Below are 25709 nucleotides of genomic sequence, written 5' to 3'. Positions count from 1 at the left end.
CAACTCTCTCTCTCAGATACTAAAGCCTGGTACACACTCTCAATTATGATTGGCCAATCGCTGACCAATTTTACCACCTTACTTTTTTTTTTTTTTACCAAACTTTTTTTTCTAATATGTATGTCATGAGGGTATATTTCTGTTATTTCAGTACATAAGGGCTTGCAATTGACCAGACACACACAAAAAACCTCAAAACAGAAAAATACACCTTTACTTCCTAATAATATATTGCCGCCATACATTGTACTGGGAGCATAATTTACATGTTGTGATAGCCGGGACTACCGGGCAAATAAAATGGGTGGGGTTTTTATCTTTTAAAAACTATAGAGGATGGAATTGGAGAAATAGTGTATTTTTTTCTCGTTTTTGCCTAAAAAATGCATAGAAAATAAAATAATTACTGAAAACAAGTATCGCCCACAAAAAGCCCTATTTGTGGCAACAAAAACAAGATATAGATAATTCACATGTGAAAAGCAGTGATAAAGTTATGGCCAGATGAATGGGAGGAGGAGCGCTGACAGGTGAAAATGGCTTTTGGCGTTAAGGTAAAATGGCCAGTAGGCTGAAGCGGTTAATATATGATGTGTTTAGAAACACTACAGTTTGCAGTGTAGTTGGCATAACTCGATATTATATAAGATTACAGTTATGTTTTATCCCCACCACGTTTCCCTTTAATCCGTAGCTGGGGGAGTCCGGGGCAGGTAGGGGTTGCGCCCCGTGCAGCTCGGTGGCACGTAGCATGAAACAAGGCCCCTGTATGAAGGGATGATGTTTCCCTCTTATAGTGGGAAGAGGGGAGGCCCTGTTCCATGCCTGCAGTGCTACTGTGCTGTGTGGTGCAGGAGCCTCAGGATACAGACAGCCTTTGTAGCTCATGAAAAACAAGCCTGGCTCAGGAGAGCTGCACAGCCTGGAAGCTGAAGCCGCGGCATCCCAAACAGGAAATTCCCAGAGCAGACGAGCCTCACCGCCGATGCATGTGCTCTGCAACCTGAGTAATTACAGGGAATCTTCTTACCAGCGCTGTTTACAAGGAAGCACAGTATCCACGGCGATCGTCGCTTCCAAAGCATCGCCAAGCGGGCGGAAGAGCCCAAGTTATAGCACTAATTGGGCCTATTACTGTCCACTTCCTACCTCGCGACCTTGCGGTTGACACATAATGCTGACACTATGCTGACAGCGGTCCTCCATGTGAGAACTCCACCACCTTCTTTCTGGGAAATGGCTACAAGGAATTTTTAATATCATTAATATGGGATGATAATTGGCTTGATTTATTCAGGGCAGGTTCACCTGCGTGCATGAGAAAAAATGGGCGCGTGGTAAAGCGGATATACCGTAAGTCTAAGCAATAAACACCGTCAGGAACTGGGTGCTAAATGAAAAAATATTTACAGTGGTAAGGATGATAGTAAAACATTGGTAAATGTTATCGACATTTTACTACAGCTAAACCTAACCATACTCATAGACAGAACCCTCCCCCCTCTGACACCTAACCTTAAAGGGGAACTGAAGAGAGAGGTATATGGAGGCTGTCATGTTTATTTCCTTTTAGACATTACCAGTTGCCTGGCAGCCCTGCTGATCCTCTGCCTCTAATACTATTAGCCATAGCCCCTGAACAAGCATGCAGCAGATCAGGTGTTTCAGTGGTTCAGACTTATAAGTCTGATCTGACAAGACTAGCTGCATGCTTGTTTCTGGTTTTAATCAGATACTACTGCAGAGAAATAGACCAGCAGGGCTGCCAGGCAACTGGTATTGATTAAAAGGAAATAAACATGACAGCCTCCATATACCTCTCTCTTCAGTTCCCCTTTAAAGGGAACCTTAACTGTAAAAAAAATGAACGAAACTAGCTGGCAGCAAGGGAGGAGAGCAGCCATGAGTGACTGCAAGGGCACAGGATGGCTGCAGGGGGCTGGTAGATGCCCCAGGTAAGTAAAACTCATTTTTTTTTTTACAGTTAAGGTTCCCTTTAAAACTCCCTACCTGACACCTAACCCTAAAACCCCCGCTTCCTGACATCTAACCCTAAAACCCTCCTTCCTGACATCTAACCCTAAAACCCCCGCTTCCTGACATCTAACCCTAAAACCCTCCTTCCTAACGCCTAACCTTAAAACCCCAAAATGATACATTTAAAAACAATACTTTTTTTTAAACGATTATTATGATTATCATTATTATTGATTTATAAAGCGCCAACATATTCCGTGGCGCTGTACAAAGTAAGAAACAAACATGGGGTACATAATACAGACAATGGTGTACACTAATATATGAAATACATAATTAGTGACAAAATACAAAAAAATGATACAGCATACAGAATACAAAATACAGAAGTGGTAATGGCAGTGATAAAAGTACCATGATGAATAAAATGTATAATGATTTCCAAGACACAAAAGGGGGAGAGAGCCCTGCCCTTGCGAGCTTACAATCTAAAGGGAGTGGCAGGAAACAAGAGGAGGGGATTACTTCCAAGACTTCAAAATTATTATTTTCAAAGATGAAAAATGTTGGTTGCACGGTCCAGGCACCTGCTATTTATTACTGCTTTTGGCGCCCAATAACCAATATTTGCATTAGCGCCCATGGCAGCACCCAAACTGTCCAATAGCCACAGGGGCCCAAATTTCCTGCTTCCGGTTCATACTGGTATGCAGGAATAAATACATACATTTTTTAGTTCCCATTTTTTGTGGGGGACACCATGTCATGGACATGTTTTGTGGACACGTGGAAAAATTCACTTCAGGGCTGCAACCACTGAGGGCGACCAGGATATCTAGGGAGCCTTGTCCAAAGACTCCTTACTGGTTTCCAAACTGTACTGGCTTGAGCCAGGATGCAAACCTTGTTCCTCGGCTCAAATCCCACATCAAAGACAACAGTCTTACCAGTACGCTATCCAGCTCACTGCCGAGTGTCTGCCATATCCCACTAAACCACCTTTATTAATCGCTTGTCAGATCAGGCTGTTACTGACCTCTGCATGGCAAGCGTTAGCTGAAAAATCTTGTACAGTTCACTATTGTTCTGGGCTAGATGTGTAGCGGTAACACAGAGCCACATGTTACTGCATGGAGAGTTTACCTTGTACAGTGCCTGTAGCCGGAAATCAGAATCTGTGATGATTGGGATTGTTCTGTATGGAGGAACAGAGCCTTCATTCACTACAGCAGGGAACAATTGGCAGTTGTGTGCAGGGCACAATGACATTGGGCTGAATTCACAAAGTATCACCGCAGTTGCTAATGCAGAAAACAAGCATCTTGTCAAAGGCCAATTCACTAAGGCTGAAAAGTCCACGTTGTAACATTGCAAAGATTAAACATCTGATTCCCCCAGAGGATCTTCAAACCCTAGTCCACGCCTTCATCACATCACGGCTGGACTACTGCAATGCCCTTTATGCTGGCCTCCCCAAAAAGGACCTGCGTCGCCTGCAATTAGTGCAGAATGCTGCTGCCAGATTGCTAACAAACCAGCCTCGCCACTGTCACATTACACCGATCCTTCGCTCACTGCACTGGCTACCAGTAGAATGGAGAATACTCTTCAAGATTGGACTGCTGACATTCAAATCCCTGCACAATCTGGGCCCTGGATACATGAAGGACTTGCTGAAGCTGCACCACACCTCTCACAACCTCAGATCAGCAAGTTCTATAAACTTGGTCACTCCCAGAGTGCACCTCAAAAAATCTGGAGACAGAGCCTTCTGTCATGCTGCCCCTACTCTTTGGAACTCCCTACCACACCCAGTAAAGACAGCACCATCCCTGGAGCTATTCAAATCCAGACTGAAAAGCCACCTGTTTAGCCTGGCATTTCCAGATTTATAAAATTCTTCCTCTGTACCACGATGGTCGGAGCCATGCTTATGCGCTTTGAGTCCCATGGGAGAAAAGCGCTTTACAAATGTTATTTGTTGTTGTTGTTGTTGTTGTAACAAAAACCCACCTTTGAATCAGAATCAACTATGATCACCATAAATTGTGACAGTAACATAATTTAAATTTTGAGATAAATAAAATGTGTGGTTGGTATCTACAGTAACACTTATTATTGGAACCCTATAATGCAGGGCCGGATTACCGTCCAGGCAACAAAAGCAGTCGCTTGGGGCCCCATTCAGAGTCAAAGGGGCCCCATCAGCACATAAACCAGCCCTCGCCATCCTGTCAGCATTGGCTGGATGGTATAATGGTTAAAGGGACTCTGAGCAGTGCAGTAACTATGGAAAGATGCATATCATTTTAAAGCTCTCTTTCTCCTCTTTCCAATGATATATAAACCACCCTATGCCTTTTAGTTTTCGCTATTTTTGCAATCGAAATCGCGGCCACGGAAATTTCAATTGCCAAAATAGCGAAAACTAAAAGGCATAGGGCGGCGGTTTATATATCATTAGAGAGACTTGCCTAAGGTCTCCTACTGAATAGGTGCTGGCTTACTGAACAGGCAGAGCCGAGATTCGAACCCTGGTCTCCTGTGTCAGAGGCAGAGCCCTTAAAGGGACTCCGAGCAGTGCCTGTGGGTATGCCTTTAAGCATACCCACAACTAATTAATTACATCTTCACACCTACCAGCATGATGTTTGTAATTATATCCCCCTGGGTTCCTTATATTTCATTGCATTGTGCTGAATCGAGCTGCTGACTTTGGAGAAAAGTCGTCCTGTGTAATACAATGTAACTATGGAAAGATACATATCATTTGTAATTCTGTCTGGAGAACGGCTTCCAGTTTGGCGGTGTCCAGAGCTTTCTGCTATTACCAGGCTGGAGATGAAGGGGAAAGTGCTGCTGCTGTGATGTCTGGCGCCCTCTTCACAGTGGTGCCCCAGCCCCTGAATGCAAATGTCCCAGCCATTCATCTCTCACTCTGCATTTTGCCGCTGCTATTCCCTGCATTGTGCACCCACAGAGGAAAGCGAGCTATTGCCCATAGCAACCAGTAGCTCGGCTGCCCCGGTGTGTGCGGCATGTTGCTGTTAAGCTGTATCTTCTGATTCTATTACGACATGATGGGGGGGCCCAAATCAGTTACTTTGCTTAGGGCCCCATTTAGCCTTAATCCGGCTCTGCTATAATGGGTGAAAACTGAGAAATAATGCATTATTTAATTTTTTTTCTTTGTTGATTTAAAAAGTGTAGAAAATAAAATTATTCTTGGGAGAAAATACTTTCCAAAGAAAAAATCTATCTATCTAAGATGTTATTGCTGATTAAAGTGTACCTGAGATGAAATGTGATAAAGCATTAAAGCGGCTCTGAGATGAAAAACTAACTATAGAAAGTAATTTGTCTATATATATATCTCATCTAAAGTTCAGATGGTTTACACAGCAAATCTAGCTGCAAACAGCTTCAATAGTATATAATTATTTCTTCCTGTGATCAAATGATAGCAGCCATGTCATCATTACACAGCCAAGCTGCTCTGCATCTCCAGCCCTCAGTCTCTGAAAACTGCACTCCTCCTCCATCCTCCCATCTCCGTCCCCTTGCCTCTGAAAACTGCACTCCTCCTCCATCCTCTCCTCTCCGTCCCCTTGCCTCTGAAATCTTAGCAGCTCCTGGCTGGTAACGCCTCGTCCTCCTTCGGGAAAAGCCTCCTCCTCCCCAGACTGAGCTCCCATGAGCACTTGCTACATGGGACTCAGAATGCCTTAGTGCTGGCGGAGCTGTGGGCGTGGCTTGTTTAGTTTACAGGGAGTTAGAGCATTAAAAAAATAAGTATTTGGCTTGAGAAATGCCCTATAAAATATATGTCAGGGGCATAATTATAAAATGTGTAAAAGTTTATCTCGGATCATCTATTTTTTGCATTGTGGTGGGGATGTTATGCTCATGCCGCATCCCACCATAACTCAAAAAATGACAAACATATGACCCTGCAGCAGAGTGTGCCGACAGGGTCATATGCATAGCTCCACCCCCTGTTCAGTGAGGTACTTCCTGCTGGGCAGGAAGCACGTCACTGGGATTCCCTTCAGTCCACGCATGCGTGCTGCGAAGCACTCCCACCAAAGAAATGCCTGCATCACCCTTCCGCGGCGTCGCCACAAAAGTCATATGGTAACGCGCTGCTGACTTTGAGTTGGCTTGCCGGCAATTCAGAAACTTGTGACACAGTCAGCAGTACGAGACCCCATTGACTTGCATTACTGTTGCATTACCCTGCGGTAAAACAAGGTATTGCAATGCACACTTGCAATGTAAGTGTAAAGGGGGGCTTATACTTACCTGGGGCGTCTTCCTGCCCTTCCCAGGCCGCTCAAGTCTTCTGCTGGCCAGCCCAGTCTCTCAGTCGTGCTGTACTGTGCATGCGTGGCCTGGCCGCAGTTGTGCTCCTGTCGCCATGAGCATTCTGCACAGTACTGCGGGACTGGGGGTGACTTGAGGAAGGGACGGGTCAGCCAGCAAGGGAGCCTATGGTCTAAAGGGGGCTGAATTAAGCCTCAGGTAAGTATAGATGCTTTATTACATTTCATCTCAGGTACACTTTAAATAGGGACATGGCTAAAATATCATAACTGCTGTGGTCCTTATATGATGGTCCTGAAGTGATTAAAGTGACGCTTTGTTTTGCATAGGCTTCTACTTAGTATATGTTTCTTCACACATCCCAAAACATACTGCTAGGTTTACTGACTACCCCCCTCCAAAAGAAATGGCCCAGTATCAGGGACGTTAGATTGTGAGCCTCGCTGAGCCGCCACTAGTATTCTGATATGAAATGTTCAATGAATGGGGTAAATCTTTATAGAAAATGTGTCATCCCTATATGAAGCTATATTTATAATCTAATTTTGGACTGTTCCAGACTCCAAAGACTCTAAAGAGAAAAGCAAGATGGAGATTCTATACATTCTGGTTCCAAGCGTCACCATCCCATTGGCCATAGCCTTGCTGTTCTTCTTCATCTGCATCTGTCGAAATAACCAGAAGGTGGCGTCTCCAGCGGTGCTGCGGCAGCCCAAGCACGTCCGAGGACAGAATGTGGAGATGTCCATGCTGAATGCTTATAAGCAAAAGGTAGTAAATAAGGAGAATAACTGTCTTCTTCAGAAGTAAAGTGGGCTTATGCCAGCTTTAAGGGGTACCTGAACAATGACTAAATATAAGAGCTGGTTATACCTGGGGGTTCTTTAGTGTCCCCATAACCCGGGTGGCTCATCAGCTAAGCGAGCCACCCCTCCTTCTTCTTGCTGCCCTTTCAAAGCTATGTCTGAGCCCAGTTAGAACAGGGCACGTGCTCTGTGTCCTTCATGCATGTCCACTTTGATCACACTGCCGTAGGGTTCTGCACAGCATCTGTGGCCAGGAGTGCTGTGGGCATGCGAGGTTCGGACACATATTGTGGTTTGAGGTCTGTTTTTATCACACTGTCTCCCGTACCATACTTTGGACGCATTAACTGATTTGATCATAGGCAGCTCAGTCATAATCATTATAACCAGTGGTGTAGATAGAAAGCCATGAGTCCCAGTGCTAATGTGCAAATCTTACCCTGTGATCATGATATGATATTTCATCTCCCATGTGCGATCAAAATACAGGTAAGCATACATCAGACGACTTGGCGGCCGATTGACCATCCGGTTCAAATGATTATAATCTAGTCGGATGAAAATTGGTGCCACCAAGAGCATGCCCGAACAGTGATGCAACTAATTTTGGCCCGAAATTGGACATGCTGCAAGATGTCGGGCCAACATGCCCTATCGGGTGCGTGGCAGTAACAGCGTGCGATATCAGGACGAGCGACCAACGTGACAGAACCTCCCCAGTGTAAAATGTGCCTCAGGCATGAATACTTACCTGTCGCTGTCCTCTGCTGGCTCCGTCTCCATACTCTTCCTCACATACACGCACCCCACGTGGTTGCCGGCGTAACATAGGCATGTGTGTGATGTCACACACGTCACGTCCCCGCGTTACTCTGGCAACCATGCAGTATGTGAGGAAGACAGAGCCAGGCGGACACTTACATAAATTCATACAGAAATGGGGAAAACGTAGTGGGTGTGGCAAAATACCTTTCACAGAAATTGATTTGGCACAAAGTTCTGGGCTTAAACGCCATCTACACGATACGATTCTTTGTGTGATTCGATTACAATTCTATTTACGATCCGATTAAATCCGACATGTCCGATCGGGATTCGATTCAATTCGATTTGCCATTGTTTTGCAATGTCGGATTTAATCAGATCGTAAATAGAATCGTAATTGAATCGCACAAAGAATCGTATCGTGTAGATGGAGCTTAACTCTTCCAGTACGCAATGTGAAGATTCACACTGTAAGGACTCCGCCCATCTGGCAACACCTCTGTTTCCATATTCCCTGTGAAGCAGAGGATCTCGTTATCCCATCTTACTGCCTCCCCTATAATTAGATATCATTCTTCTGCGTGATCATCAGGAGACACAAAGGAGGTCCCACAAAATGTTTGGGAAAGTCATTCGGAATTAAGAAAAAACAAATGGAGTTTACAAAGAGGCCATTGTAGATGATTATCTGTAAAACTAACAGTAAAAAAACAAAACAAAACCCTTTTCTAGCTTCCTGATTCCCTAGGCGAAGAGCCTAATAAAACTAATCCTTCCATTCTCCTATAAAATGAAGACCCTGATTGCAAGACAGCCGGACTGAATTTTCCATTATACGATGTTTACTTTGGCTCTTATTCAGCTCCAATAGATCTATATATATATATTCTTTAGTAGTTACAAAACACGTACTTCTCAGGCACACCAGAACCTCATCACGAGACGCTCCCATTGGTTGAAAGTGATTCGGTACTGCCAAATCTTTATGGGTTTTGTTTCATGAGCAGGTATTCTATGATGTTGGTTTAGCTGGGCGTAGGTCATTCAGAGGTCATCTCATTTTCCTTGCCGAGATATAATTTACTATATGCCAGGATCTAAACAAGTTTTGGCCTTCAGGATTTGGGTAATGTAAACCATCTGGTCTTCAATAGCGGAGCTTATTTTCCACTATGGCCATGCATGGGACTGTTTCTCAGTATAGGGATTTCCCTCCAGTTATTGATTACACTGAGGTTGTTATTATTATTACATCGTGGTGATATGTCAGACGCTGAAGAACAAGTACCGATTTATGGTTAAAGTGGATCTCTAGACAAAGCTAATTTGGCAGCTTGGAGCAAGTAAGAATGTGTTGAAGTTTTATCAGGCTTTCCTGTGTCTGAGTTGAAAACTTACAAACAAGGGGTGGGCGAAACAGGTGGGGTTCCAATTGTACACCCCACCTGGGACCACCATCTGCAAGCTACACCCTAATGGGGGGGGCAGGAACAGTGCAGGTAGCCCCTCAAATGCTCTCACCACTCGGAGGACTACCCACTACTGCCCTCACCAGTAAGGCGTCTACCCACAAACATTCACAAAAACAAACAGAATGGCAAGAGCTCCTTTCCAAGCAGGGGAGCCTATCAGCAAATTTGAAGGCTGAACCGACTTCACTATTTCCTCTAAACTAGGGATGTCAAACCAGTCCTACGAGGGCCGGGGTCCTCACACATTTTTGACACAGCTCAAATGAATTGATGGGCCTGAATCAGGAAAGGTGTGGTCCATCAGTTAGAACACATTCCTCTCTTTCTCAGTCTATCCTAAACACTGGCATGAATCTGGCCCTCCAGGCCTGGAGTTCGACACCTGTGCTCTAAACTATGAGAAGACATTCAGTTTCACATAATAATACATTTATTTGGTAGCAGGGACGGCACGGGCAGCCAGTCTCTATGCCCCTATGTCCTGCACTTACTGTGCACAAGGGGGGAGGAGTAGGCCCTTGGTCCCTCCCACACGTGGTCACGGGGATAGCAGGGGGGGGGGGGTATTTTTACGCCTTTGCATTGCAGTCACCCAACACCAGCTGGACTAAGACTTCCTACATGCCTGAGCGCCCATTAAAAAGATAGACTGAGGCGCTGTCTAATTTTTTGCTGTGCCTGGAGTCTAGTTCCTTTGGATATAGCTGTAAGTCAATAACAATTTAATTCCCTTATCGTCACCTAAAACTAAATCTTGACTATACAGTGGTGTTCTCCTTTAATAAATAGCCATCATTCCTAGTCATGAACGAGATAAAGCCATAAAGACTGTCCCTCAGCACAGGTCCTGTAAAACCACCTCTGTCTGTTGATACCTAAGAACTCAAATACTTTCCAACTTTTAACTGCACCCACGGCCGATTATATCCTATTAATAGATAGAGAGGAATTTGCCAGCGTTATTTATAGGAATCTGCTGCCAGACTGAGGTTTACACTATGTAATCAGGGGGCAATCTGCATAAATATGTAGCTATATGTAATTATTAATCCTTGAATCCATGACTTAGACCAAAGAAGGTAGCCCCCTGAACATTACCCAGAAGCATCATGGGAATGTGGTCTAGTAAATGCTAGTGTACATAAGTTTGCTCATAAAATGGAAGAAATCGAGACATACAATGCTTTTCTTTCTTTTAAGACCGGCTACACTCCTCTTTTGGGGGTGGGATGGTTGTATTAAGTAGAGAAGGTCACATTCTTATATTATAATCAATTTGGATTTAATTAGCACCGACCTATTTTGCTGCTCTTTATAGAGTACATAGTCATGTCCTTATAGAGCAAAGCCTTTTTTTGGCACAACCTGTGATAGATTGTGGAAAAGCCGCCGCGTGGACTGACAGCAAGGCGGCTGATTCCGCGTCCAGCTCAGTGGTTTGCACGCAGCAGCGTGCGTTTGATCTGGCTGGGTCTGTTAGTGCACACAGGTTGAGGAATACACGCCACGCGCTGAGAGGCAGAACCTTTATGGCAAACGAGACGGGATCAGCTGACCAGGTTGGTCAGCTGATCGCAGAGCAAGTGGCCATTGGCTGATCAGCGGTGGGTGGCGCCCGGGAGCACCGCTCTATATATAGTTATTGCTGGTCAGTCTCAGGTTGTCTGCCGTTGCGAACACTTACGTGGAAGCACTCAGACCATAGTCAGATCCCACAGTGTGTTAGAACCAGGAGGACCTGGGAATTCACACTGAGCCAGATTACTTCTGTATTATCATTGTGTTATACTTCAGACTAGTTCCAGGGTGTTGAGACCACGGACCTCACACCCAAGACTAGGTATACTGTGTTATCATTGTGTTAAGCTTCAGACTAGTTCCAGGGTGTTGAGACCACGGACCTCACACCCAAGACTAGGGATACTGTGTTATCATTGTGTTATACTTCAGACTAGTTCCAGGGTGTTGAGACCACGGACCTCACACCCAAGACTAGGGATACTGTGTTATCATTGTGTTATACTTCAGACTAGTTCCAGGGTGTTGAGACCACGGACCTCACACCCAAGACTAGGGTGTAAGGCTTGGTGGTGTATTCTCCACAGTCAGCATGCAACGCATGAGCTGACGTGGAGGAGGTACACACACTAGCACAAGGAAACAGGCTATCCCTAGTATAGTGGAGGGGAGGACTGACTCCAACAGGAGATTGTGGCGCACAGAGCCGGTGCAGATCTGACAGCCACAAACAATGCTTTCGCTATAACGTCTCAGCGCAAAGTAGCGCTGAGCGCACAAACCAGAACTGAGGAGATCAGGACAGGTAAACAGAATGAACGCTTGCTAAACTAGCCACTACTTAGTGACAGCAAGCGTCCACAATAACACAGACTGGAATGAGGCAGCCAATGCGTTGCGGCGATGGCGTGCCTCACAAAGAAAGGACAGGATAGTCAGGAAATAGCAGGATCAAGATAGATGAACGTAACACAGACAAATATACAATAAGTATGTTTTCCTAGCGTATTACAATTACAGCTATCAATGAAACTATTTGTAACGTCTGACTAACATATGCATATATCGGCAATGAACCGATATATGACATAAGCAGGAACGCTGACTAGGACTGGAGTAATACAGGGAACAGAACTCAGAAGGATTCGCTATCTCTTCGCAGAGATGAACGCAATCCACAAACGGTAACAGAACAGGATTCAGAAGGATTCGTTATCTCTTCGCAGAGATGAACGCAATCCACAAACAGTAACAGAACAGGATTCAGAAGGATTCGTTATCTCTTCGCAGAGATGAACGCAATCCACAAACGGTAACAGGACAGGATTCAGAAGGATTCGTTATCTCCTCGCAGAGATGAACGCAATCCACAAACGGTAACAGAACAGGATTCAGAAGGATTCGTTATCTCTTCGCAGAGATGAACGCAATCCACAAACGGAACCAGGAGCAGGGTAACTACCTCAGCACGGGTGGTCACGGTACGCGCAACCTACCAAAACGTGCTGGAAAGCTGACTAACTGCACACAGGATATAAACAGTTCGTGTACGTATACATCAGCGACACTGATGTATCAACGTAACACAAATACAAGGAAAATAATAAACGTGCTGGTATGCATATATATTGGCAATGAACCAATATATGATACAAAGACCAGCAAAGTATCTTTAGAACAAGAAACACGATCGGGGGGCCGAAGCGACAGCAAGACAGGCTTAAACTGAAGCTATGAAAACCCAAGGAAACCCTGCAGGAAGCAGATCTTTATACTGAGGTCATCCAATGGGAGCAGACATGCAGATTCCCACACAGGTGAATGATAATCAGTCACAAGCTGACAGCAGGGAAAGGCAGACAAAGCTATGCAGCTTGCATGTAAAGAGATGAGAACTACCTGAGCTGCAGCACTACTACTTCCAGCAATGCCTGCTGCAGGAGCGATCATTACAGTACCCCCGCCCTTAAAAGCGGATTCCAGACGCTTTTCAAAACTGAAATTCCCAACAAAACAGTCTGACTGATAATTCATGATGACCGGGACAGCCCGGCAAGACCGAATTCCAGAATCAGTCCCCACAAGACTGGACCCATCAGAACCAGAACCTACAGAACCATGCCCATCAGTACTACAAGCCCCAGTGTGACACCCATCAGAACCATGATTTCCAGAAGAAAGCCCTCCGAAACTCCCTGAGCGAAACCCACCGCCTTCCAGGAACCGTTCAAAAATGCCAAAGCCTTTGCAATGCCCACCGGGACTGTCTTTACCAACACAAAACCCACTGTTGAACCAGTCCAAGGCACCAGGACAAGTTTTCTCAGAGACCTCCCAGAACACCTTGAAGCTCCAAAGAGATCCCCATAGGTCAGAACGCCCCTTAGGCTCACATGGAGAACTATCAAGAACCCCTATGGAACCTAGGGCAATTCCCGAGTCAGGGCCACAAGGACAAACATCAATATCAGGGCTTTCAGGGACCAGAACCATCTCTGGGCATGCAGGCAGACTGGCAACATCAGAACATGTTCCTACTAAGGAAGCATCAGAGCACGCTAACACCTTAGACACACTTGGGCATTCTGGCACACAAAGAACATCTGGGCACACTGGCACAAGAGAAACCTCTGGGCATGTCAAGGAACTGTGAGCCTCAGGGTCAGCCAAGACAGGACAGGACCAAAACCAGGACTGGCCAAAAAAAAATCATCATGACTAGACTTCGCAACTACTGGACTTTTACACGAGAATGCAGGATCAGACTTAGATGTCGCTGATTCCAGCAAAGTCAGTAACAAATCAGATTCAGGGGCACTAACAAGACAGGACAAATCTTCTGATGTATGCACTGAACCAGATAGGGACTCCACAACTACCTCTGGACTGGACTGAGACTCATCTAATACACTGGATTGGAGCTCATGAGGCGCTGCAGAACAAGTCAGTATTGCAGCAGCCCCCACCGGACTAGGCAAAACTGAGGAATTCCCTGGACAGGAAGGGGACTCTGGAACCTCTGCCACAGCGGCCAGAGAACCAGAATCTTTCAGGATACTGGGCTGGGTTTCAGGAACACTCATCAGACCGGACTGAAATTCTGAGATTTCTATTATTTTGACCAGAGAATCAGAATTATCCATGTTACAGGGCAAGACTTCTGAAACATTCAGAGGACAGGGCTGGAGTTCCTCGGCTGTTACAAAACTGGAGAGGGACTCAACAACATTGGTTAAATCAGACTGTGTACAGGGCAAGGTATCTAACACACTTGCTGACGAGGACAATATTTCAATGGCTTCTGCTTTGCTGGGCAGAAATTCATCAAGTTTTATTAGAGCAGACTGTAATTCCAAAACAGCTGCTAGACAAGTGAATATTACTGCAACACCAACTGAGGTAAGCAGTGCCTCAGACTCCTCTGCTAGAGGGTCTGAAGTATCCAAAGTACTGGGTGAAGCATAAGACTCTGCGACCACAGCTTCACTGAACAGTCCATATTGCAGGGCAAAACCATGGAAGCACCTGCTGGACAGCATAATGATTCTGTGACCTGAGTTTCATTGGAGAGATCTACTGCACAATTCATGGTACAGGGCAAATTTATTGGAACATTTTCTGAACAAGGTAATAATTCTGCAATTTCAGGTTCACATAGCAGATGCTCTGAGCTATTCACGAAACTAGAGCGAGGTGTAGAAACAGGAAGATCAAGACACAATGTTTGCGCATCTGAATCACCATTCAATTGTAAAATTGGAAAATTCAGATGCTGGGGTTCTGAGGTTTCTGGACAGGATTGCTGGGACTCGGAAACTGATGTAGTGCATCTATTGGCATCTGCTGGATCAGACAGGAGTTGAACTTTATTAACACAGGTAATTTCTGCAGAAGTGTTTGCAGAGACAGGCAAGATTTTTCTGGTGTCTGTTTCACTGAACAAAGACTCATGAGTACTGGCTAGGCTGGACTCAGAAGTCAGCAGGACCTCTGGATTCTCTGCTGAGAAATTTGTGCAGGGCAAAGTTAAGAAAGTATAAGTGGCTTCTGTTTTACTGGGAAGTAACACTGAGTTATCCATGGTACAGGGTGGAATTGCAGGAACTTCAATTTCACACAAAAAGAGCTCCGAATCACCTGCTGAATCAGCCAAAGGTGCTGAAGCAGGCGGGTCAGAACGCCAAATTTGCGAATTCGGAGTCACATAAAAATCATCCAAAATCAGTTCCCACACATCAATCAAAGGAGCCACACAGTCATACCTACACACACCAGCCTCTATTAGGTTATAGGCTGACTTAATGCATGCGTTCAATACCATTTCACTTTTTGCACTGTAAAATTGACAAAATGAACTTGAATCATTCTTCCATTCACAGACCAGGGCTTCCATCTCTCCCCTCTCGAATGGAGGATCCCATGCATACTTAACAGCGAAACATTTAGGCTGATCACAGTCTGCAGATATGATTGTGGCAGGCACATGTATAGGGTTAATTAGCAGGTGATTGGCAGATTCCTTATTCTTAAGAATCTCCAATACCTGTAGCAAGTGCTGAACTGTAGTGTATGCAAACTTTCCTTGCTTCACAAATAATTTGATTTGTTCAATACTCTGTAATATCTCCTCATAATCATACTCAGATAATTCTTTTAAACAAAAATCTTTATTTTCCCTAGCCAGGGAGGAAAGTTCATTAGTAGTTTCATAAGTCCATTTAACTCCCCTGAAAGACAAATGCATTTCATTATCTGTTAATGGCAGAATCTCATTATAGGTCTCAGTCGCTAAGGATAACGACTCTGCAGATCGGACACGTTTCTTAGAACGTTTGCGTTTTGCCTTAGACCCTGCTGTTTTTGGTGATTTATTCAAGGCTGCAGGAAAATTATCAGTAACACTTTCTGCTTGCTGAACATTTTTGCAAGCAATTGAAGGAGAAGCTGATTGGCCTGCTGCCAGGAGTTTATTAAGAGGAAAAGGCAATGGATCTATGCGCAACCAGTTATGGATCACAAACGCTAGAAATTCCAGCGGTCTCTCTTTCAAATCGGAATGATTGAGAACATCAAATGCCCACTGGAATAATTCCCCTTTAAACAAAATATAACTTAGTTGGAGTGCCCAGGTTGAAACAGGAGTCGCTTGGAGATCGGGATTGGCCAGGAACCTGGCACATTCAGAGAAAAACTCATTTTCTGTTTCAGAGTTAAGTTCTTCAAATTTCTTAAAGGAACAGGAACCATAATTAACAGTGTCATACTTTCTGGGAATCCCCCCCACAATGGGGATTGGTAATGGGGTTTTCATAATGTAAGGCTTGGTGGTGTATTCTCCACAGTCAGCATGCAACGCATGAGCTGACGTGGAGGAGGTACACACACTAGCACAAGGAAACAGGCTATCCCTAGTATAGTGGAGGGGAGGACTGACTCCAACAGGAGATTGTGGCGCACAGAGCCGGTGCAGATCTGACAGCCACAAACAATGCTTTCGCTATAACGTCTCAGCGCAAAGTAGCGCTGAGCGCACAAACCAGAACTGAGGAGATCAGGACAGGTAAACAGAATGAACGCTTGCTAAACTAGCCACTACTTAGTGACAGCAAGCGTCCACAATAACACAGACTGGAATGAGGCAGCCAATGCGTTGCGGCGATGGCGTGCCTCACAAAGACAGGACAGGATAGTCAAGAAATAGCAGGATCAAGATAGATGAACGTAACACAGACAAATATACAACAAGTATGTTTTCCTAGCGTATTACAATTACAGCTATCAATGAAACTATTTGTAACGTCTGACTAACATATGTATATATCGGCAATGAACCGATATATGACATAAGCAGGAACGCTGACTAGGACTGGAGTAATACAGGGAACATGACTCAGAAGGATTCGCTATCTCTTCGCAGAGATGAACGCAATCCACAAACGGTAACAGAACAGGATTCAGAAGGATTCGTTATCTCTTCGCAGAGATGAACGCAATCCACAAACAGTAACAGAACAGGATTCAGAAGGATTCGTTATCTCTTCGCAGAGATGAACGCAATCCACAAACGGTAACAGGACAGGATTCAGAAGGATTCGTTATCTCCTCGCAGAGATGAACGCAATCCACAAACGGTAACAGAACAGGATTCAGAAGGATTCGTTATCTCTTCGCAGAGATGAACGCAATCCACAAACGGAACCAGGAGCAGGGTAACTACCTCAGCACGGGTGGTCACGGTACGCGCAACCTACCAAAACGTGCTGGAAAGCTGACTAACTGCACACAGGATATAAACAGTTCGTGTACGTATACATCAGCGACACTGATGTATCAACGTAACACAAATACAAGGAAAATAATAAACGTGCTGGTATGCATATATATTGGCAAAAACCAATATATGATGCAAAGACCAGCAAAGTATCTTTAGAACAAGAAACACGATCGGGGGGCCGAAGCGACAGCAAGACAGGCTTAAACTGAAGCTATGAAAACCCAAGGAAACCCTGCAGGAAGCAGATCTTTATACTGAGGTCATCCAATGGGAGAAGACATGCAGATTCCCACACAGGTGAATGATAATCAGTCACAAGCTGACAGCAGGGAAAGGCAGACAAAGCTATGCAGCTTGCATGTAAAGAGATGAGAACTACCTGAGCTGCAGCACTACTACTTCCAGCAATGCCTGCTGCAGCAGCGATCATTACATAGGGATACTGTGTTACCATCGCGTTATACTTCAGACTAGTTCCAGGGTGTTGAGAACACAGACCTCACACCCAAGACTAGGCATTGTTTGATATCTGTTATGACCTATTGCATTCCTGACTATCCCTCTGCTTTCTGATTCGGTACCTACGCATATCTGATTACCTGTTGCCCTGCCTGCCCCTGGTTACCGAATCAGCCTTCTGTCTCTGTACCTTATCTGCCCGTGTGTTGCCGACCCGGCCTGACCGACCCTTCTACCTGTGACACCCCCCAGTGGGGTGCCCAGGAGCTGCAGGGACTCCCTGTCTCTCAGAGGGACCTCTCTGCAATCCAGTCAGGGACTCAATCTCACTGGAGTCCTTTGGCTGCAGTAGAGTCTGTTTCCCAACAGTTCAGGGAAACATTGACGCTTTGTGTACTCCTAGACCATCAGGAGAAACTCCTTATACAGTCTGGAGTCACCTGCCCCTCAGGTGGTCCAGACTCCCTTACTGTTGCACCAAACACTTACATTCAGGTGTCCAGAGGTTAGTTATATATCTGTATTATTGGTGATTCTGCAGATCATTAATAATCAGGTATAAATCTGTATTCTTGGTGATACTGCAGAACACCAATAATCAGATTTTCTCTGTGTGCTGTCACCGATCGCTACACAACCTTGTACTTATTGGCTGTGGGATACAACCTGAGTGCCCAGAGGAAACCCCCATAAACACTACTAGAAAGTACAAACATGCAGGTAACATCCGTGCCAAGACTTGAACCTGGGACTCTGTAGCTGCAAGGCAAGTACTTGTGGATGGGCATGTTATCTTAAGGAAATCAGGGACAGAGGTACAAATATTTTTATAAATTATAAATATACTATAAGCCAGGGGTCTCAAACTCGCGGCCCACGGGCCATTTGCGGCCCTCGATACAATATTTTGTGGCCCGCGCTGGCAAAAGCTTCCTTATAGTTTGCTTCAGTGCTCCCAAGTAATCCGCCGCATCCCCGCCGCTAAACGAGGACTGCAGAGCCCTCAAATCGCCCAGGGGGCAATCCGCTGGCATTTCCTGGAAGGGGCAGAGCTTTCAGCTCTGCCCCTCCTGACGTCAATCGCCGCCTCTCCCCGCCCCTCTCTGTGAAGGAAGGGTGAGAGGGGCGGGCAGAGGCGGCGCCGCGATTGACGTCAGGAGGGTCAGAGCTGAAGCTGAAAGTTCTGCCCCTTCCAGGAAATGCTGGCGGATTGCCCCTTGGGCGATTTGGGGGCTCTGCAGCCCTCGTTTTGCGGTGGGGACACGGCGGATTACTTGTAATGGGAGCACTGAAGCGAACTATAAGGTAAAATAGGCAAAATAGTTTGCTTCAGTGTGAATTTGATTTTGAAATAAAAATCTGACTTTGCCTCCTGCGGCCCCCAGGTAAATTGAGTTTGAGACCCCTGCTATAAGCCATGGACAAGGCTGGTTTCACGCTGAAAGATTATGATAAATTATGGCAAATATGATTAACAATGATCAGCAAAGTGCGCCCATTTCAGATAAAGCACGCCCATTTCAGGCACAACATACCCCTTTCATGGAAAACACACCCACTTCAGGTAAAGCACGCCCATTTCAGGCTCCACACACCCCTTTCATGGAAAACACACCCATTTCCGGCACAACACACCCTTTCCCTGGAAAACGCACCCATTTCAGGTAAAGTACACCCACTTCAGTCATAGCCACGCCCTTCCATAGGTTTCAAAGCAGATAACCCGTTTTTCTACTAGTTATGGAGATTTGTAATTGTACATCCTTGTTCACACGTATTCAATATTTCTTTTACCATTTTTAAAGCAAGAGAAAAATTTATATACAAGTAATATTTTCAAGGTAGTTTTTTTGTTTGGAATAAAAAAATGCTAATTACTTTATTTCTTCTTCCTTTCAGCAGACCAAAGCAAAGGAGCTTCCCTTGTCAGCAGTGAGGTTTATGGAAGAACTGGGAGAGTGTACTTTTGGAAAGGTCTACAAAGGTCACCTCTACCTTCCAGGAATGGATCATGCTCAACTTATTGCCATCAAAACACTGAAGGATTATACCAATTCCCAGCAGTGGTCTGAATTTCAGCAAGAGGCCTCTCTTATGGCCGAGTTACATCACCCCAATGTTGTTTGCCTTCTCGGAGTTGTGACTCAGGAACAACCAGTATGCATGCTGTTTGAATTCATGAATTTAGGCGACCTGCATGAGTTCCTCATAATGAGGTCTCCACATTCTGATGTTGGCTGTAGCAGCGATGAGGATGGCACAGTTAAATCTAGTCTTGATCATGGAGATTTTCTCCACATCGCCATCCAGATTGCAGCTGGGATGGAGTATCTCTCAAGTCACTTCTTTGTCCATAAGGATTTGGCTGCTCGTAACATCTTGGTTGGAGAACAACTTCACATCAAAATCTCCGACCTTGGTCTTTCTCGAGAAATATACTCAGCTGACTATTATCGGATACAGAATAAATCGCTTCTTCCAATTCGATGGATGCCACCAGAGGCAATATTGTATGGAAAATTCACCACTGATTCAGATATTTGGTCTTTTGGTGTGGTTCTATGGGAGATTTTTAGCTTTGGTCTTCAGCCATATTATGGCTTTAGCAACCAAGAAGTCATAGAGATGGTACGGAAGAGGCAACTCTTACCATGTTCCGAGGACTGTCCTCCTAGAGTGTACAGTCTGATGACTGAATGTTGGCAGGAGTTACCTTCCAGGAGACCAAAGTTCAAGGATATCCATATGAGGCTGAGGTCTTGGGAGGGACTTTCAAGCCACACAAGCTCTACAACACCTTCTGGTGGTAATGCTACAACTCAGACCACCTCCCTGAGTGCTAGCCCTGTGAGCAACTTAAGCAATCAGAGATATGCTAATTTTATTTTCCCTACCCAAGGTATGCCACAAGCCCAGATTACTGGCTTTATTGGGCCACCATTACCTCAAAACCAGAGATTTATCCCAATCAATGGATACCCTATCCCACCAGGTTATGCTGCTTTCCCTACAGCTCACTACCAACCTCCTGGGCCCCCAAGAGTCATCCAGCATTGTCCGCCTCCAAAGAGCCGCTCCCCAAGTAGTGCCAGTGGCTCTACCAGCACAGGTCACGTGACCAGCTTACCATCTTCTGGATCCAACCAAGATGCCAACATCCCCTTGCTATCCCATATGTCTATGCAAAGCCATCCGAGTAGTATAGGCGTACAGTCCTTTGCAAGCAAAGGAAACAAAGCTTACAAAATGGACTCCAAACAGTCATCCTTAATAGAAGACTCCAATATTCACGGACACAATGATTCAATGATTTCTGCGGAGTTGTAAAACTTTCAGTGCCTCCATATGTACTCTATGCAGATGAAAAAAAAAATGTTCAGACATAAAAAATGAAATTTATATGAAATATAATTGAGGACATTCCAGATGTTAAACAGACATTTGCTTCGGGTACCTTCTGTGAAGATTGAATATTTAAAAAAAATGGACCTGTGACCACCAGATTAGAACATGGCGGTAATTTTCTCAGCCTCAAGTGGGGAATTCACTGTATTGGGAAGCCACTCAGGCCTAATTTACTAAGATCCTCCTGAAGTGAAGGTTACTGGAGAACATGGCTGATCCTGGAAGTCTGGCCTGAGTACACCACTGCCCAGAGAAGGATTTAGACAGAAATAGGGCCCAAGGCAAAGTCGTAGCTTTGGCTCCTAACTAAAGTCTTTCTGGTCAGCTGAGGTGGGAGAGGAGTCAAAGAAGGTAGCAGTTGTGCCCTTTGACACCCAGTAGGCCCCAGGCACTTGCCTTTTGGATGATCCTACCGTGCCACTGCCATGACATTCACTTACTGTACCTACCAGCAGCCTTAACTGAGCCAGGCGAGAGTCACAAACTTTTGCCACACTCTAGAACACAGATTTTAACAATTCCAGTTCAGGATTACAGCTTCAATTATGTTCTCCAAAAATCAAAAGATTGGGAGAGTGTTTGGAAATAATGCCCACTGTACAAAGGCAACCCTTGGAGAACCTACAGGTGTTAACAAGAAGAAAGCAAATGAGTTTCCCGTTTTATGATCTTTCATACAGTTTGTCTGTCATTTATACTATATGTGCATTTATAGTTCTACCAAAGATCAATAATGAGGAAAATTAAAAAAAAAAATCAAAAAACAAAAAAAAACAGCTACAGCCAGACTACTAAAAACGTAGTTGAAACCCACTAGGACCACTATTGTGAAAAATTGTAACATTTAAAATACTGAATGAAATGTAATTATAATGCACTATAAATTAATTTTATCCTATATTGCTGTCACAGTAGGCAGTAGAAAGCTAACAGATATGACAGATTTTAGACTAGTTTATCTTCTCGGGGGGATTCTCATTATTACCTTTAGGGCCTATTTCCACTACACGCAGATTGGATGCAGAAAAACTGACTCCTATGGGAAAATCTGCATCAGAAAAATGACGTTTAGTGGAAATAAGCCCATAGGCATTCATTGGAGTCAGTTTTTCTGCATGCAATCTGCGTGTAGTGGAAACAGGCCTTAAGGGCTTGTTCACACTATGAGCGTTTGCGTTTGTTTTTTTAAGTGCTGGCAATTTTGTAAATCACTCTAAAAGCACTTGTGCAATGATTACCTATGGGAGTGTTCATATCTGAGTGCTCCGCTTTTGAATCGCAAATGCGGCTCCTGTACCATTTTCTGAGCATTTGTGTTCAATAGAAAGTATAGAGAAATCGCAAAGCACTTGAAGAAGTGCTTTGAATTTAGTTTTCCCGAGCGATTTAATGAATAAATACATTGTATTTATTCATTTACGGGTACAAGAGTTCACTTCCTGACTGGCTACAGTACACGAAATTAATCGCTCAGCAAAAACACTTTTCTAAGCGCATTGCTCTTTTAAAATCGCTCAACAAATCGCTCAGCGCTTACGATTAGGCTAGTGATTTGTAATGTGAACAAGGCCTTATTCTTTACAAAAGCATTTTCTGGAAAGGATTGATGCAAAGTTGTCAGCCAGCCTCCTTGCTCATTCGCACACTACTTTGCATATGGACTCAGAAACTGATATTCATTAAGTACTTTTGTAAATAAAGAAATAACTGAGAACTCCCCCATGAAAAGATGAACTAGTCCAAAACCTGTTAGATCTGTCAGATTTTCTGTACCTACTGTAAGTGACAGCGACATAGGAGAAAAATAATTTATAGGGCATTTTACTGTTCGAGAATTCTACATTTTATACATTAGTATTTTAAATTGGAAGGCTACTTAAGCACACTTGCTATACCATAGTGCCAACCCGCTTTTTTTCTATGTACTGTATTTTAAATTTTACAATATCTTGCAATAGCTGTGCTTTAAAAATTATTCAACTTGTAAAAAGCCTTATTTTAGATTATTTGCTTACTCTTCAGACTCGCCCTCCCCTGCTTTCAGTCTAATTTGTGTTAGGAGAGTCAGAGCTTGACCTACTGCAGAATGTGTGCAAGTGCACCACCTGCTGGCTGCTTTTTTTTATCTCAAAAGGAAATGCCCACAGCTACGACTCCCTCAGCTGAGCTACTGTATATCCCTCCTATAAACACAGTACCTCTCTCAGCTTACACTTTGTCATCCAAAACTTTTGCTTGTGATCATATCAGTCGACTCCCCAGAGCATATACTGTACAGGTGTCTCTCAAAGTCCGCAGACTTGGACATTGGTGATTGGATCTGCTAGAAAACTTTACCCAACTCCAGCTGCAGCTTGCTCCTCCTTATCCTCCCCCTTCTCTCTCAATAGAGCAGAACAGGCTGCTCGACACTGAGCCAAGCAGCATGTTTGTATGGGGCTCTGCCATCTGGATTGATGAGTAATGATTGTTTCAGGTGACAGTAATCACAAATGTGTTTAATACTTTTGCAGCAAACCTGATTTCAGCATTCAGCTGGCCTATGGCAACAGTAGTATGAGAGTCCAGGGGCACTCACAAAGACCAAGGTTAAAGTGTGTACCAAGACCCTCACCCTCCTACCACAGGGTCACAGTCCAGCAATATCCACAAACCGGGCGGCGTCACACGAATGTATTTGATAGTGCAATTAATTTTTTTAAATCATCAATGTTAAAACTGACAGCAAATTGTTGCTGTCAATTTTAACATTGATGATTCAATAAAGTGATAGAGCTATCAATATAGACGAGACACAGAACATTTACATTGCGCTTTTCTCCTGGTGGACTTGCCAGAGCTGCAGCCATTAGGGCTGGCAGTAGCAGTGTTAGGGAGTCCTGCCTAAGGTCTCCTTACTGAATAGGTGCTGGCTTGCTGAACAGGGAGAGCTGAGAATGCGAACCCTTGTCTCCTGTGTCAGAGGCAGAGCCCTTAACCAGTACACTTATTTGTGTGGTTTCGACCTGCTTGTGGATATTGTATGGCAACGCAATACCGGACTGGTAACACCGGATAGACTGAAATGGCCCTATGGAGTGCAGTGCTTTTGCAGTTTTGGCTGGAGTAATTCCTTAAACAGCTAGTAAACCAAACCTGTTTTATTTAAAAGGGCTATTATTATCACAAATGTAACAGTTACAGGGGCTTGTAAAACTATACAGATCTGGGAGAAAAAAAGGTTTGATCCGAACTTGAGAGATTTTTCAGCCAATGCCAGACTTCCTGTTGTAAGGTATAGAAGTCAGCAGTTCTCTGGCCTTTCATTTGTACTCACTGTTAGCTGTTGAAGAAACTTATATGCAACGTCAGATAACTTAGCTCCGCTTCCTAAAGGGGCTCCCCACTCCCATGTCTGTGAATGTTCTCTATAGTTCTTTCATACAAATCTGTCATTTTAGGTATGTTGGTCTTCAAACATAGATTTTAATTTATTTTAATTATAATCCTAACAGTATAAATATCAATGTGATGACACAGCTAAAACTGGTTCAAATCAAGTTCCTACAAGCCAATATATATATATTAGCATGCCCATTTTGAGCTGAGAAGTTATCATAACATTTATTTTTTTTAGGCATCAGTCTCCTTGTAATTTTCAATACAGTGGTGCAACTACAAATCTTGGCACTCCGATGTTTACACCCCTTCACTTGCCTCCCCCTTGGTGACCCTCACTGCCAGGGGTCCTTTTGCCGCCTCTGTTACCCCACTGTGTCACCTCTGTCCCCATGTGCATGTGACGCGTGGCGAGCAATGATGGGCGGATGGGCGCGCGCGGTGGAAATGTGCGTGCACGGCGGGCGCATGCGCAGTGACAGACCTAGCCCGTTTTTAAACGGGCTTAGGTCCACTAGTATTTAATATTTTTTAAATATCACATTGGTGGGTCATTTGTAAGTCAGGTGTTCAAAAGTCTGGGACTACCTGTACGTACCTTCTTCTGACTCTACATCCTTTGAGTCTGAAGAAGGTATCACTATATACTGAAAGCTTTCTCTTTAAATCTTTGAAGCTAGCTTCCAATTTAAAACTTCCTGTCTTAACTGAAGGTCAGCACGGTACAATACTCCACTGTACATGACTGCCTGTTGCTGCCTTTGTTTTGTCCACAATGCCATTATGCAGGGCTGTTCAACTCCAGTCATCCAGGGCCATACCCATGCCAGTGTTTAGGCTGGACAGACAAATGGAGAAGTGTCTTCTACTTGGTGAACCGCACCTTTCCCTAGTGTTTGCCATGTCAGCGTACTGCTGGGCAAAGTCCCGCCTCCCTTTGCCCTGATAGGACCATTAATTAATAAATACCCTCAGACACCCCATACTGCCATTCCTTTTTCAGTCCTCGCCTCCAGCAGGATGTATCCCTTACCTCCGCTATGCGGGTCCAGCAGCTTGGCTCTCTGCTGTAGTCCACGTCCTCAGGTGGCTAAATGTCCCTAAGAGGAGTGGAGCCCCCTCTGGTACTCTCCGGGGCACCTGGATAAGATTCCTGCGACCACAATTAACATCTAAAGGATGTTGTGAATCCCTAACAGCCATTGGACTTAAGCGCATGGTATGAATTGTTGGACGCTATCAGCAATGCTGGATAGCGTCAGTATTTCCTTTGCAGGGAGTAGGAACTTCCTATTATCGCGCGCACGTGCGCGAGATCTTCCCTTCTCATTG

At 44.6% G+C, this 25709-nt stretch overlaps 1 protein-coding gene across 7 annotated transcripts in view; it reads left to right on the top strand.

Annotated features, from left to right (window-relative positions):
• The window catches only part of ROR1 (receptor tyrosine kinase like orphan receptor 1), a 428674-nt gene extending 403392 nt beyond the window's left edge, over nucleotides 1-25282 (top strand). For all 7 annotated transcript variants that reach the window (XM_068239315.1, XM_068239313.1, XM_068239314.1 and 4 more), the window contains 2 exons: nucleotides 6860-7071; nucleotides 19494-25282. In XM_068239315.1, the coding sequence (XP_068095416.1) occupies nucleotides 6860-7071; nucleotides 19494-20921 (1640 nt within the window). In that variant the 3' untranslated portion in view covers nucleotides 20922-25282. The remainder of the gene's footprint in view (nucleotides 1-6859; nucleotides 7072-19493) is intronic.
• Nucleotides 25283-25709: the final 427 nt, after the last annotated feature.

The sequence above is a fragment of the Hyperolius riggenbachi genome, chromosome 6 (genome assembly GCF_040937935.1).
Source record: "Hyperolius riggenbachi isolate aHypRig1 chromosome 6, aHypRig1.pri, whole genome shotgun sequence".
Lineage (NCBI taxonomy): Eukaryota > Metazoa > Chordata > Amphibia > Anura > Hyperoliidae > Hyperolius > Hyperolius riggenbachi.
This window is presented reverse-complemented; position numbering and strand designations above follow the sequence as displayed.